Raw genomic sequence first — 15,801 nt, forward strand, 5'->3', positions numbered from 1 at the left:
GACTCAGGTCCTCCCACTTGTAAAAACACTTATCGGCTGGAGTATCTCCCAGCCCATATTTTCTTTAGCTATTCTTATGGCATTTATTTTTGACTTTGTACATCAAAGAAGTGGAGACTGAACTGGATTTCAGACAGAGTTTCAGTTTTCCAAAGGTAAGTGATGGTAGGGTCTTTACTTTTCAGAGACAGTATCATGGAGACTTCACTAGCAGGCTACTGTGGGAAAGTAGGCCAGGATCATACGCTTGAGAAACAAGCATACAGGCTTCTATGAGCAAATCCACTCTGGGGATGTCTGCATAACAATCTGGATGCTTTCCCCTTGAATTTGTCACTTTGCTAAAGAAAGTAAAGCAATGAGATGGAGAGCTTTACTGATAGAATTATTTTGGCATACTCTTCCAACATCGCCATTGCATGGAGCTCTAATGAAGCTCTGTCAGGTCCTAGCACCTAGATTCGAACAGAGGCCTCAACCTTCCTCCTGGCACCAGCTTTTGTCACAACCATCACCACCCGCGCACAACTCTTGCAGCATCTGAGCCAGTAGTGTTATGCAGCAGAGGGAATCTAGACAAGAAGGCGTGGAATGTAAGGGCAACAGCTTTGGGAAGCAAAATACACCATCAGCTCCAGTTGAAGACAACCATTTCTTGTCTGTTCCACTTTGAAGAGAGGAATGGGCAACACCAAAATTACCTCTGAGAACAGTCCGACCACCGGACCCATGATACCTACCTCTTTGGCTTGGGAAGCCTTAACCAGGCCTCAACCTCGCATCCTAGGGCCAGAGTACAGCTTGGGCCTCACTACCCAGCTTGGAGTCTTTCTTAAAAGCTGGTTGCAGATCTCTCGGTGGGTTTGCCAGCCTGGGCTACCTTCTTTCACGCCTGCAGCCTGTCTAGGCCAGCTCCCTGTGCCTTGTGCTGCTTCCCAGGACAAGTGTAGGCTTATGACACACTTGTCTGCCTGCACAATCCTTAGAAACCTCTACATTGAGGGTCACATACATTAAATTGTTTCCTGAACTGGTAGAAAAACGAGAGGGTGGAGGGTCATGTCCAATAAAGAGACTGAATAGAAAATATAGAACCAAGGAATCAAAACCTACCCAGAGGATGAATTCTAGAACAGCTATTTTTCTACTAAAATATTTCCTTAAAGTAAATCCCACAAAGTGAATATATCTGGTAATTAGGAAAAATTGCCAGAGAGGAGAATTACTGTTCTCAAGATTTTGATTTTAACATGAATATAAACCCATTCTCATTTAAAATCCTCCATGCTGACTCTTTTATCCAATTATTTCTCAATTTCTAAAAAAAAAAAAAAAATTTAATTTAAAGTTTGATTGACATTAATGGGACCTAATGAAATTTAACTCCAAGCCAACAATAACTTCCCAAAGAAAAGTAGAGGAGCTTAATTCCTAGACACGTTCATTTTTAGAGAACAGATAGTAACCTCAAACCAGCTCTTTCACAAGAAACATGCTGCTTGGCCACCTTTTATTTATCAGCATAGAAAAGCCAGCTACCTACTAATAAGACAGTTTTCTTCAAAGATGTATTGTCCCTGATCCTGCCAGTGCCTCTGTGCTGTTGGGGGTCTTTAGAAAGCATTTAACTCTGGCCGAGGGGTAGGGCATGGGTCACCTCAACATTTGCCTGTCCCATGGAGGGGCAGATAGACACCAAACTAGGCTAGAGAGAAGCTGGCTGAGTTCTAATTGATGGGAAGGGAAAGAGCTGACACTTAGCCAGGATACAGCACAATACAGAAGCGATGGGCCTCTTTTCCAAGCCTCGGGTTTTCTAGAATTCGCTATGTAACTGGAGTATTTTCCATAGAGAAAAAGAATGTCTCCTATGCTGCTTGTGTGTGTGTGTGTGTCTGTGTGTGTGTGTGTGGTTTTGTATGTAGATGAGTGTATACATGTGGGCATGCATGTGTTTGGAAGCCAGGGCTTCATGTCTTGTATCTTCCTCAATCACGTTCCATTTTATTTTTGAAGACTTAATCTCACTTTGAAGCCAAAGTTCGTAGACTGGCTAGAGCAGCCAGCCAGCATGTCCCAGAGACTCCTGTGTCTCCGACTCTCCAGGGTTAGGATGACAAACACACCCCCAATCAAGACATAGAAACCACTCAAATGTCCATCAGTGGGTAAACAAATGCCACTGTGGAAGGCTACATGCACCATTTCATTCCCAGAACAGGTGAACTCGTAAAGACAGCTCGGATCAGTGGCTACCAGGGCCTGGGAGAAACTGCTTATTGAAAGCATTATCTTCTCTTGAACCTAAATGAAAGTGATCGTTGCACAACGTGCTGAATGTGTTAAACATAAATTGTTCATATTAAGATAATAGCAAATTTGAACTCAATAAAGACATTGAAAACTACAACAAGCTTTCCCCTCCGCCCGACATGACACCTGATCCAGCTCTCTCCTCTTCTGTCTTCACTATGATCTCACTCCCACCCACGGTGCCAGGGAAATGTTGACACATTTTAATGACAGTAAAAACTTAATGACAAAGACAGGAAGGCAGTGGACCTAGAACATACATTAACTGTCAACCGAGAGAGAAGGCGGTGGACCTAGAACATACATTAACTGTCAACCGAGAGGGAAGGCAGGGGACCTAGAACATACATTAACTGTCAACCGAGAGGGAAGGCGGTGGACCTAGAACATACATTAACTGTCAACCGAGAGGGAAGGCAGGGGACCTAGAACATACATTAACTGTCAACCAAGAGGGAAGTGTACCTCCTCCTCAGCCTTAGCACAAAGAAAATGGGAACACTCGAAGATACCAAGTAAGACTCAGTTTTCTCTAATTTTCATTTCCAAACACATCAAAAAGCTGGCTTGAGTATATACTTTGTTATCTAAATCCCTTTCTGGTAACGTATGAATTGATAGGATACATGATAATTAGTAAAATATAGGGTACATGATAGGATAAAATTAGTATAATACACACGATATACATTGGAAAATGATACCAGTTCTCAGGTATGAATTATGAAGAATGCTTCAGAAAATACTGAAACTTCCATGTAATTAGAAAGATTTAAGAATGATAGTAAATCACATATTTGTAAACTTCAGTAGTAATAGAGAACTGAAGAATATGGGCAGGCACATTCTTTGGGTTGTACCTCTTTCAATAAAAAGTACTTTTTTTTTGTGATTTCCCCAATTATAACTAACAGCAGAATTTTCAAAAGGAAATGGTTGATCACTTAAAGTTGTGACAAATTTACTAGCAAATACACTTTTAAAGTAAATGTTTTTATTTTTTACATTTTGATCTACGTATTCATTTGCTGTGTTTGCATACGCATGAGCCCATGCACATGTTCTAGCATGCATGTGGAGGTCAGAGGAAAACTGCTTCTACCGTGTGGGTCTCTGGGATCAAACTCAGTTCATTACGTTTTCAACAAATTCATCTTACTGGCCCCTAAATATGTGTTTTCAACACAATCTGGAAGAAATCAGTTCTGCAGCTTTTCCTATTTTTAATCTACCTTTAGAACATCCTAACTCTTTTCAAAAGATTCATCAACAAATTATACTTACAGAACTTCAATTTCAACAATGTCATACAAGGGATGTTTTAAAAACACACTCAAAATAAAATGTATTCAATAATTTCAGTTGCACTTATTAAGCTAGACATCAGATGATGAACAGTAGCTGCTGGGAGAGGGAGCCAGTGTTATTGAAGAGTGCCAGCCACACGCCACACTCCACACTCCGCCACACGCCACACTCCACACACCACACTCCGCCACACTCCACACTCCACACTCCACACACCACACTCCACACTCCGCCAAACTCCACACTCCACACGCCACACTCCGCCACACTCCACACACCACACTCCACACGCCACACTCCACCACACTCCACACTCCACACTCCACACACCACACTCCACACGCCACACTCCACACTCCGCCACACTCCACACACCACACTCCACACACCACACTCCACACTCCTGTGTAAAGGCACATATCTCAGAACACTTGGAGAGCACAAACTGGCCCTTATGGAGGCAGGAAAAAGGACAAAAAGGTGACTTGGGAGGGAAGCAGGGTGGATCCAGGAAGAGCTGGAGGAGGGATGGTGAATATGGTCAAATGATCAAAAGATGTAGGAAGTTCTCAAAGAACACACACACACACACACACACACACACACACACACACACACACACACTAGAATACAAAATAATTCCAATTAGCAATATCCAGGGGGAAATTTTTTTTAAATACAATTCCCTGTGGGTTTAGGACCATTGTACAAACACAGACCATGTCATCAAGCTACACAGGCTACATATATAAGACTCACAACAGTAAAGATGAGTCATTTCTAGAAACAGAACACTTATTTCACACACAAAAGACATGGGGATTGGGGCTACACTCTATTCTGTATGATCATCTCTTGAACTAAAGATAGTGAGCACATTTGGTGGTGGTGATTTTTCTCCTTTCTCACACAGTCACACAGACTAGCACAGGGTCTTCACATGTGGAAATAGAGGTGTCTTCAGACACTTACGGACCTCGGAGCATTGACTAGGCACCCAACCCTCCTGGGAGATTACCTTCAGCAATCTAATGGCAGTCACCCAGCACATCCTGCTCTGCTCTTCTTCCGCACAGAGCATTTTCAGGTCCCGGGGTCCTCCTGCTTTGTTAGGCTAGAAGGCCACAGCACATTGTTTATTGTTAATGCATATCTTGCAGGTAACACCTGTTGAAATAAAAGCCACTAAAATTCTCCTATGCATAAGGGAACTCTATCTCTTTTCAAAAGGAATTGACAGAAACTCAAGCTTACCTAAAAGACTGAGGCTTGCCTTACTCATCTATCAAAACATTAAGCCTGTACCTTAAAGCAGAATCCATAGGCAGTTGGTGCTCCATGTTTTTTTTTGCCTGGCAGTGACATGTAAACATTACTAGTGCTGAATTCGCTGAAAAATTGCAAATGCCGTGGTTCCTTTAAAAAAACACACATGTGAATGTTGAAACGGATGCATGCTTTCACAGTATCTTTTGCATTTCTCATATTACACAATTTATAGCTTGGACCAAAAAAATTACCTCAGACAATATTCCAGTGCAATGTCACAAAAACAAAAGGAAGAGGTTGCTACTTCCTTAGATAACCAGGAGCTACATACAGTTTTATTTAAATTGACAAGTGGAAATTTGTTTACGATCTTACTTCCATTAATGGACAAATTCCTATTTTAAGTTTCCTATTTTCATTAACCATCATGGCAAATGAAAAGAGAAAGCCTCAAAGGCTTTTAAAAGCATTCCCCTCATCTCAGTTCCGTGTGGTAGGTTCTACCAAAGGAGGAAATTTGGCTTCTTGAGAAGAAAATGGGGAAAGAAAAAGAAAATCTTGGGTTCTTTCAGACACAACCATCCCTCTCACATCTGTTTGCTGCCTGACAGCAGTCTGTGTGGCCATTTTGTTCCACAAAAGGAGAGGAGCCTGCACACACGAGTTCAGGGAAATTACCTGGGACGGAATGTGTCTGATTGTCAGGGCAAAGGGAAATCGTGAGCGGCTATTTCTTTTCGGGAAAATCCAAGAGATTTGGAGCTGGCCATGGGAAATCACTAGGTCACATCATTCTGTGGTAGGTTAATAACTTGAAGAAGTGCTTAATTCTGAGGTTGACTATATAATCAAAACTGGCCAAAATGCATTTGTTCTCCAAAACCTTGCTACTAGCAGTGTGGTCACTGAACCAGAGAATCTGTCTCACCTGGGAGCTTGTTAGAAATGCAAAATTTCAGGGCCCATTCGGGGCCCACTGAATCAATATTTGCATTTTAACAAGATCCCAGGTGGTTTTGCATGCACAGTGTTTAGCAGCAGTATACACACACACACACACACACACACACACACACACACACACACACACTACATTCAACAGTATGAGCCACCTTATCCAAATTGGAATACATTTCATTTTCATTTACTAGTAAGCTATTCCAACTCAAAAGATGTCATTGCATGTCACTATTCCTAAGCATCTTAGTCAAAAAAGTGTACTTCTTTAGAGAATAAAGCAGAAATTCTTAAATTTATTTATTTTGAGTTTTTGAGACAGGGTCTCTCTATATAGTCCCAACTATCCTGAAACTCACTGTTTAGACCAGGCTGGCCTTAAGATCACTAAGATCCTCCTGATTCTGGCTCAAAGTTCTGGGATTAAAGGCATGTACCACCATGACTAGCCTGAAAAAAAAAAAAAGTTTTATATATATATATATATATATATATATATATATATATATATATATATATATAACTTTTGTTTTGGGATAATCTTTTTGTGCACTGTGAAGATGTGTCACTCAGATTGGTTTACTGAAAGGCTGAATGACCAATAGCTAGGCAGGATTTTCAGGCACAGAGGACGCTAGAAACAAGAACGTAGGAGATGCCAGGGATGCAGAGTAAGCAGCATGGGCTTTTCAAAGTAAAGGTAACCAAGCCACATAAAAGAACGTAGATTAAAAGATATGGGTAAATTTGAGTTATAAGAACTAGTTAGAAACAAACCTAAGATATTGGCTGAACTGTCATAATTAATAAGTCTCTGTGTGGTTACTTGGGAGACGGCAGGTGGGACAGAAAAGACTCACTACAAATCTTTTTAAAAAAATAAAATAAAATGAGGAATTAAAACAAAAAAGTTTTCTTACTATTGTGGTATATTAGAATATATATTCACTGACAGAACCCAATTTGATAATAAAAATGCATACTAAAAGGCTATCAGATTGAGTTATCAAAATCTATTGGTAAATGTACATATGCTGTGTAAGGAAGGAGAAGGACAGATGGTACTTAAGGCTTTCACTAACATGTAATTCACAGCCATATCTCCAAGCCTTATGGTAGTGGTTAGTAACTCCCATGCAACTTCACTTCCTTGGAAGTGAACATATTCAACCAAGACCCTTTCATAGGAAAAATAAGAAACAAAACCGAGAAATATTCTCTTTACTAGGTAGACATGCCTTGTAGCACATTGGATAGCATATGTATTAAAGTCTAAAAAACTGAAGTTCTCTTATGTCCCCAATTTTTTTTAAGTGGGTGAATTTAGAATTATCTCCATGTATGAATTGCCTTATTATTTTGTGTGTTTTATTTTTGTTTGTGTGTGTGTGTGTACACCATGGTGTGCTTGTGGGGGTTTCAAAGGAAAACTTGTGGGAGTCAGTTCTCTCCTTCCAACATGTGAGTTCTAACAATCCTGAACTCAGGTTGCTAGACTTAGCAGAGAACGCCTTTACTCACTGAGCCATTTCACCTGCCTCATTTGTGGATTAGAAGAATATTATGATATCAATTGTCAACCTATGTTTAAAATATTATTACCCCAGGTCTTATGATAGATTTTTTTTTGCCTGCCTCTAGAGACTGATTGTATAAACCAGATTAAAAAAACAAAAGGTGTAGGGGCTGGAGCGGTGCCTCAGTGGTTAACAGTACTTACTGCTCTTGTACAGGACCTGGGTTCAGTTTCCGGCTCCTAAGTGGACAAACAACTGTCTATAACTCCATTTCCAGAAGACCTGACACTTCTTCTGATCACAACAGGGTCCTGCATGCATGTGTGGTACACAGACATACACTCAGGCACACAGCACAATGCACACACAAAATGAAATAAATATATTTTTAAAAAGAAAAACTGTAAATCCTATTAGGCTTCAAAATCTGAAGCCTTGGATGAGGATGAAAAACCAGAAAATTGGTTTGTAGTGGGAGGAAATGATGCCTTTGATATAGGAATAAGAGCATCCAGGTTCCATGAATGCTGTAGAGTAGATAAAATCAGTGTAAAGTAAGTTCAAAGACTTTTAAAAAGTATTATAGCAGATGACTAGGATTCAGACAAATTTCCAACTCTTGACATCAGCTAAGAAAGAAATCGTTGTAACAAAGTCAAACTTGATATCTTAGAGCTAACAATAGTTCATAACATATCCCAGATACTCTGGCTTACCTTTGATGTGCCTTTAGTAGAAAAATATAAACCAGATCTTCTCAGGAAAAAGTAAACTTTTTTCCAAGACTTCTTTCCCTGTTCTTTTGCATGTAAGAAGCCATGGATTTCAGGATATGTGCTTGAGCTTAAAAACATCTGGAAGACACATTAGATGCTTTCATAATATTGTGGAAACAATGATGCCAATAATCTTTTACCTGTCAGACATGGACACGCAAAATCAGACAGTATCAGTGGTGTCTGCGCTGTGCAGAGATCACAATGCATGCTTGATAGAACTCTATCAAAAACCTGGCACAAGTTCCAAACTAAGGTTCTGCAGAAAATATACACTCAAAGTAATCAACCAACGGATAAAAATCAAAATCACAAGTTATTTGAATTTCTACTTGACAGTGGGCCTTATCTACAGAATTATGTCCTGATATGTTTCATCTTGCCTATAGATTCACAAACAAGTAGTTTGCCTATGAGGGATATTATGCAATACTGTAGGGCTCCTATCTGGGCTTCACTCATTACACAGACAGTTGAGTCACGTTCCCCTGTCTAGTGAGGATGAAGCATGCAATCTCTCTTTGTCTCCTGTGATATTAGTTTTAGGTAGGGCATAGCAGGGTGAAGTTTTAAAGAGAATTTTAACAGCATCTTCTATCCCATTGAGCCATGAAGAGGTGGCATCTGTTTCTCACCCCCTAAATTTTCATAAGTCTGTCACCCTTAGAATTTGTTTGGAGTCAACACTACCAGTTCTAGGTACATGGAAACCAGCTGTCAAATTTAAAAATAAAAAAGGGTGGTTATCTGAGACCACCATGGGCAAGAAACCTAATGATAGTGGGAAAGCCCTGGAGAGGATAAGACACCATGTGGAGAGACAGAGTGAAAATCAGCTTTGAAGGGGATGCTCAGCCTCCAGCCCCTGAGACAAACAGCCACAGAACTGAGCCAGCCAGCGAGCTCTTTCCCAACTCATGCCCCACAAAAATCACTGGTAAAATGCCAGCAGATACTTGAAGCCATTCAGATTTGGAAGAGTTTGTTACGAAGTAGTCATTAGTTGGGACAGTGGGCATGTGATGCTTGGGCAAAGAAAAAGGGCAGCCGTAAGTGGCTACGCTGTGTCCTTATTAAGATCGTGAAAATGCATTAGTGATTCCTAAATGAAAACAGAAGTCCCTATGAGTACACAGATGCAAAAATGGGAAAAATCGAAAGTAGTAGAAATCATTAACTAAAATGGGGTAATATATCCTAAAGGCCTGTAATACAGTCAGGGAAATGCTGATAGGAAATATTTACATTTTTAAGTCAATCACTAAAAAATTTTGATGCAACAAGCTATTAATTAATTGATATGCAAAACAGGCAAGTAGGTTTTTTTAGTTTGAGTGCTTTCCAAGTTATTAAACCAAACCAATTAAATTTTTAAAGAAGAGTCATAAGGGTCACGCTAGAAAGCGAAGAAACCTTTTAAAAAGTAGAAACATTGCCTCAGTGGAGAGGAGAGGTCAGGGCGTACACCGGACTATCTGATTCTAAAGCCTGTGATTTTCCTTTTTATTATAATTTAACATTAAAGCAAGAGAATCATGGGAGAGGACAATTAGGAAATGAGAGGGAAGAAAGACTCCCTCCCACCACCACATCACACAAATCAGTGAAGAAGCCACCGGCAAAGCTTTGGGGCTCTACTCTACCACCCCAAAGGGTTGCCTCTAGAGACCACGCAGCATGGAAGCTGCTTGTAGAAAACAGATTCTCTTGAAACTAACAATATTATCAAATATTCTTAAGGGTTAAATAAAACACACCCTATTTAAAAATCCACAGGAAACAAATCTGTGCTAAACACCCCTAGCCTAATATATCAAAAAGCATGCTATAAGTACTGGACTAAAGACCATTACTATTAATTGAACTTGTGAACACCAGGTTTAGCTTAAATAGCACTAATGAACCTGTGAAAAACAACTGTGGATGCCAGATCGCTGAATCTATGGAAAATGAAATTAGCCAAACAGTTGGCTGACTGTAAAGACAATGCCTGGTAAATGACCATCCCAAGCCACGGCCAGGGGGACAAGAGTGAGCCCAGCAGTCATAAGGCTAAGTGCACGGAGAGGCTAAGGATGTTTTAGGGCTGCATGTATGTGTTTCCCTCACACCACTGCAAGTGCTGGCTTATGGAACGGATGCACTGCATACCCTTCTATTCATTTAACTGCTATGTATTTTCTCTCAAATAGCATTGAGGCTATTGATCACAGGAGCTATACTAAGTACCTACCAGTGAAATGTCTGCAGTTTCTGGGAAGTGCATTTTTTCAAAAGATGCACATTTTTTTTTAGTACAAATCACCTGCAGGTTTTCTTTCACAGAAAACATTTTTTTAATTCTGAAAATTCTTTACAATCAGGAGAGAAAATGTTATTGATTATTTAGTAAATTATTTATTCAAGTTTTTTTTTTATTTTTATCTTCAGGACAAAAATGAATCATGCAGGCCACAATATTTCAAAATCCACCAAAAATTCAGGAAATTAAACAAAAGTTTCCACTTTGGTGTTCTTACATAGTTTAAGGAAATCATTTTACCTGCAGGATCTGTGTAGGGGATCTGTCACCATTGGTCTCAGATGCAAAGGACACCATGTGCTCTGGAAAGAAATACTGACCAAAGATACAAGTTAAATCAGTCCCAAACCTCTGCCAGGAAAGACTCCAGGGTGACCATTAGAGGAACCTAAGCAAAATGTCTTAAAAATCAACATGTCTAAAATTCCTGCAAAATGATTTGAAAAATGTCATTCTTAAACCTAAACTAAATGGCCTCTTAATGAACCCAGGTGGCACTGGGTCCTGAAATCAGCAGACACCCCAAATCATACTCATGGAGGAAGCCTAGCCCTTGAGTTCATAGTGAGCTTGCTCTGATTTCTTCCTTCAGTCCTACAACCAACCCACCAAGTACTGGAAGAGCCCTGACCCACTTCACAAAGTCAAGACTCATTGAAGTAAGGGGCAAAGGCTGTGTCAAAAGTCATAGGCTAGAACACAAAACAGCCAGAACTTAGCTGGGAAGCTAAAAGGCCACTCATTTCTACCTACTGTTTCTCCAAACTTGTTTAATCATAAAGTTCACCCCAAGAAATTGTTTAAAATAGAAATTCCCAAGCTTCATTCTTGACTTTTCTGATTCAGTAGGTTTGGACAGGTCTTGAAGTCTGTGTTTTTAATAAGGCCTGGGGCTCCCCAAGGTAAATTTCATGATAAGAAAAGTTGGGAAACATATATTCTACTCTATTTCCTCCAAGAGAGGGTTTGTCAACAGCTGTCTACCAATACTGTGGTCGAAAACTTGTGCATTGTTGGGGCTGACCTGTGTGTTACAGATGTTTAACACCTGGCTTTCCAGCCTATCCCATAGCTGTTCTCCCACTCACCAGTGCCACATGGATAAAAAAATAAAAATAAAAATAAAAGCCCCATAGATTATCACATCACCCCAAGTCAAGAACCACTACTACTCAGATCTACAAAAATCAATGTCAAGCTTTAAATAAAATAAATAAAATAAAAATTGTACACTAAGCCATATTTTCTTAAATATAACCTTTAAATGGATGCCTTAATAAAGACTCCCAACAAGAAAATACTTTTCCTTCAATTCTAATTCTATTTCATCATTATTAGAACTCTCATTTTCGTTGTCAAAGATCAACCCATTATGTTTCTATTAATAAGTTACAATAAAAGAGAACATAAGAGGTCTTTCAAGGTTTGAAAATATTCTATTATGGTGTGTATCATATATTTTTCATAAAGGATTGTTTCAATCCAATTATCCAAAACTTAGTATAAAAATACACTGCAGCTGCAGAGACAAAAACAATTTAAAATAATGAGCCCAGAGGCGATTCCGACTTCTCTGAATCCGCAGACTTCATTAGGATGACACGCATTTACTTTCTTTTAAAGAGAGCTGTAATGAACATAGTGTTTACGAGGTAATGTGCTGTTCTTTATCTCATTTCTACTCAGTTCAGATGTTACTACACTGAAAATAAAGTAATTTAAAGAAAGATACATACCAGTCTTAAATGTCTAGCAAAGCTACAGTACTCGCAACAATCACCAACTGACTTTAGAGAATGCCTTACTTCCCTTAATTCTATGAAATGTACTAAACTGTAATGTTCTGGAAGACACTCGGGGACCTATAACAATTCATTTTCTAAAGTAAATACAGAATTTCTTGACTTTGTATCTTAATAGGCAGAAAAAAGAAGCAATAGCAAGAATCTCCAAGTTGGTTTTCCCAAGAGTTTGAAATTAAATAACCAAATTTACTTCCATTCAGGTTTTGTCAAAAATGTTAGTGTTTTATCTGTGAATGTAAACTATCATGCATCATGTTTAGCTCACCATTGTTAGAATAAGAAATCAGAGCACAAATCCAAAGTAACTAGCTCTACCTCATTTATAATAATGTTCTTCCGCACATAAAATTTAACTGACTTATTTAATTCTGTAACTGTTAATGGAGAGTCCACTCACCATTGGGTTCTTAAAACATTCATATTTGGCATAATTTTTTCTAAGATACAGCTTATTTTCTTCTTCCATCCCCCAGTGAGATAGCACTTCAATCACCAGCTCATGGTCTTCTATTGTTCTTTCTGCGAGAATGTTTCAATAAGTATGTTGACAGATACATAAATAGTTCAATAGGCAAACGTGAAAATACACACAAATACATCAGCATAGAAACATATCGAGTAAATTATGTAGCGTTCACAATGCATTATTAAACAGAAGTTTCATCTCAATTCTTAAATATCTACACTGGCAAGATTTCTTTTCAATTCTGAATTATTATATCGACTTTTATGCCAGCACCATCATCTAAAGAGAAAATTACATAAAATATCACAAATGCCATTTTTGCTAATTCTCAGTCTCCTTTTGTTGCTATGTAAATTACAGTATAAGTTTGATAACAAATCTGTATTAAGATGTGGGAGCTATTCTTCCTTTAACTCATCATGGTGCCAAAATTAAAATATTTGCTCCAGGTTTGAACAATTCACCTCATTAAGAGATGAAGAATTTTGACAGGTTCACTATGCATTTTAAGATACATAATCTAGGTAGCTGAAAAAATTAAAACACATGCTCAAAAGGGGAAATTTCCACTCAAGTCGATACAGTTTTCTATGAAGCTCAATTCCTTGTGGCACTTTAGACTTTCAAAACTAATTCAAGGAAAATAGACCCTGTATTAACAAAGGAGATAATTAAGTAAGGTAGGAAGGTGCTCAGCAGAAAAGACATTAAATGAACCAAGCACTGGTAACTTTCAAGAAGTCAAACATAACCAACATAGTATCTATTGTAATGCAGACTGTGATGGTGTTTGTGACTGTATTATTCATAACAGCCCCAAACTAGAGACTACCCATACACCCCTTGACAGGAAAATGATTTTTGTAAAAGCACACAAAAAAGATATTCTACAATAATCCCAAACAGAAATCTCGGAAGTGAAAAACAATGTATATTGCATGAGTCCTCTCACATAAGGTTCAGAGTGAGGAAAACTCATCTATGTGGCTAGGAATAATAATAAATAGAAGGTGAGTGGGAAGCGCATGAAGCAACTGGTCACAATTCTGTTTAGGCCTGTAGATGTTACTAGGAACATGCAGTGTCTGAAAAGTCACGAAGCTGCCCCATGGGATGGGATCACCTTCCTCAGAGCAATTCACTCTTCAACAAAAAGTTAGGACAATTTAATTATGAAATTGCCAATAAGGAAGAGAAAGTCTAGAATAGCTAAAAGGGGATATGGACTCCTCTGTTCTTTTCATGTTCCTAGGAACTTTTTGAAAAGAATCAGCATCTCAGAAGTTCAACACTCAGACGTGATCTGGGCCCATACTACAGGGACCCTTACACAGAAGCCTGTTCTCTGAAAGGAGTTCATCTCGATGAGTATGGGTGAGTTGCAGTCAGTGCTCATGAGCAAGCAGAATTCTGGCCTTGGTTGGATCAGGTACCATTGTTTCTACTCACTGGCTAGTTCCCTTCACTGCTTCCCTTTCCAAAAACTCAGTTTTTTGCTTCACTCTTTCCTTTCTTCTCTAAATGAAGTCACTCTTTTTGACACACCCATCAAGTTCCCTGAAGTGAAATCTCTGCCTAAAATTGCTCTCCCCAGGACTGAGCTTCTCTATCTCCTCAAATATACTTTGTTGAAAGCCAAGGTCCACACCTTAATTTCTTTCAGGGTTCCAGATCTTTTTTTTTTATTAAGAAATTTTTTATTCATTTTACATACCAATCACAGATCCCCCCTTCCCTCCTCCCACCCCTCAGACTCCTCCCCCCCCATTCCTTCCTACAAGAGGTAAGGCCTCCCCAGTCAGCAGAGCCTGGTACATTCAGTAGAGGCAGGTCCAAGCCCCTCCCCCTGCCTCAAGGCTGTGCGAAGTGTCCCACCATAGGTATTGGGCTCCAAAAAGCCAGCTCATGCACCAGGGATAGATCCTGATCCTACTGCCCAGGGGCCCCTTAAGCAGATCATGCTACACAACTGTCTTGCTTATGCAGAGGGCCTAGTCCAGTCCCGTGGAGGCTCTACAGCACACCTTAATGTTTTTAAAACAGTAAACACAGAATGATCATTCAATGCCACTGCCAATTTCACATCTGGCTTTAAGTCCCAAAAAAATGACAGCTAAGACTCCCAACTTCACTTCTGGCTCTAAGTCCCGAAGAAATGAAAGCTAAGATTCTAGAAGATATCTGTGCCTAAAGGCAAAAACACCACTGTGTCCATGGGGGGAGAAGGGCGGGGACAGAGACACAAGATAAAAACTAAACCTTAAAAGAAATGAAAGAATGACATACACTAGATGTGATAAACCTTAAAGACTCTGTACTAAGTAAAATCAGACCGACACAAAAGACAAACACTATATGACCCCATAAAGGTACCTAGAGCAATCCAATGCACAGTAACAGAGAACTGAATGTTAGTTTCCTGGGCTGGCAGTAAGGAGAAACAGAGCATTATTGCTTACCTAGTAAAGAGTTTCCATGTGGGAAGAGAGGGTATTCTATTGACAAGTGTTGGTTCTACAGGGCTTATGTGATATATAAGCCCACTGAACTGCATAGTTACATTGGATAACATGGTAATTTTTAATTATGCTATTCTAACATCATTTAATAGTATGCCTCACTACCCTTACAGTTATCGTCCTTTTAAACCTAGAAGTACTTGTTCTGCTTGAAATCTTATTTTTGTGACTGTTAATATCATTTTGGCCATATTCTCTCAGAGAAACGTAAACTTAAAAGTCCCTTCTGCATGTTTTTCTACCTCTCTCTCACTCTGTATCCTTTACTCCTGATATTCCCGGCTGTGCTCTCTCCACATCCCCCTCAGAAACAACAACCCCCCCCCAAGCCCATTCCCGATGTCACCATGCCAATGGACCCCCATCTTTTCTCACAGAACCTCTTTACTAATTCCTAAACCTCCAGCTACCCTTTGTACTCTACCTCCATCCTGAACGCTGACATCCTAACAGTCACCCTAAACTATCTGTGCCCATGGAAATCCTGCCCAGAATGCATAGCAATTTCTACTTCTCATGAAACAAAACCATAAGACCTGACAATGACACCTTATCCATCAATCCATCCA

General features: G+C 39.4%; 1 protein-coding gene across 3 annotated transcripts in view; it reads right to left on the bottom strand.

The window, feature by feature from the left end:
- The window catches only part of Grb14 (growth factor receptor bound protein 14), a 106,980-nt gene that overhangs the window by 13,943 nt on the left and 77,236 nt on the right, over nt 1-15,801 (bottom strand). For all 3 annotated transcript variants that reach the window (XM_059260556.1, XM_059260555.1, XM_059260557.1), the window contains 5 exons: nt 12,645-12,766; nt 10,683-10,757; nt 8,081-8,218; nt 4,927-5,037; nt 4,640-4,735 (listed from right to left, as the gene is read on the bottom strand). In XM_059260556.1, coding sequence (XP_059116539.1) covers nt 4,640-4,735; nt 4,927-5,037; nt 8,081-8,218; nt 10,683-10,757; nt 12,645-12,766 — 542 coding nt within the window. The remainder of the gene's footprint in view (nt 1-4,639; nt 4,736-4,926; nt 5,038-8,080; nt 8,219-10,682; nt 10,758-12,644; nt 12,767-15,801) is intronic.

Source organism: Peromyscus eremicus, chromosome 4 (genome assembly GCF_949786415.1).
Source record: "Peromyscus eremicus chromosome 4, PerEre_H2_v1, whole genome shotgun sequence".
In the NCBI taxonomy this organism is placed as follows: Eukaryota; Metazoa; Chordata; class Mammalia; order Rodentia; family Cricetidae; genus Peromyscus; species Peromyscus eremicus.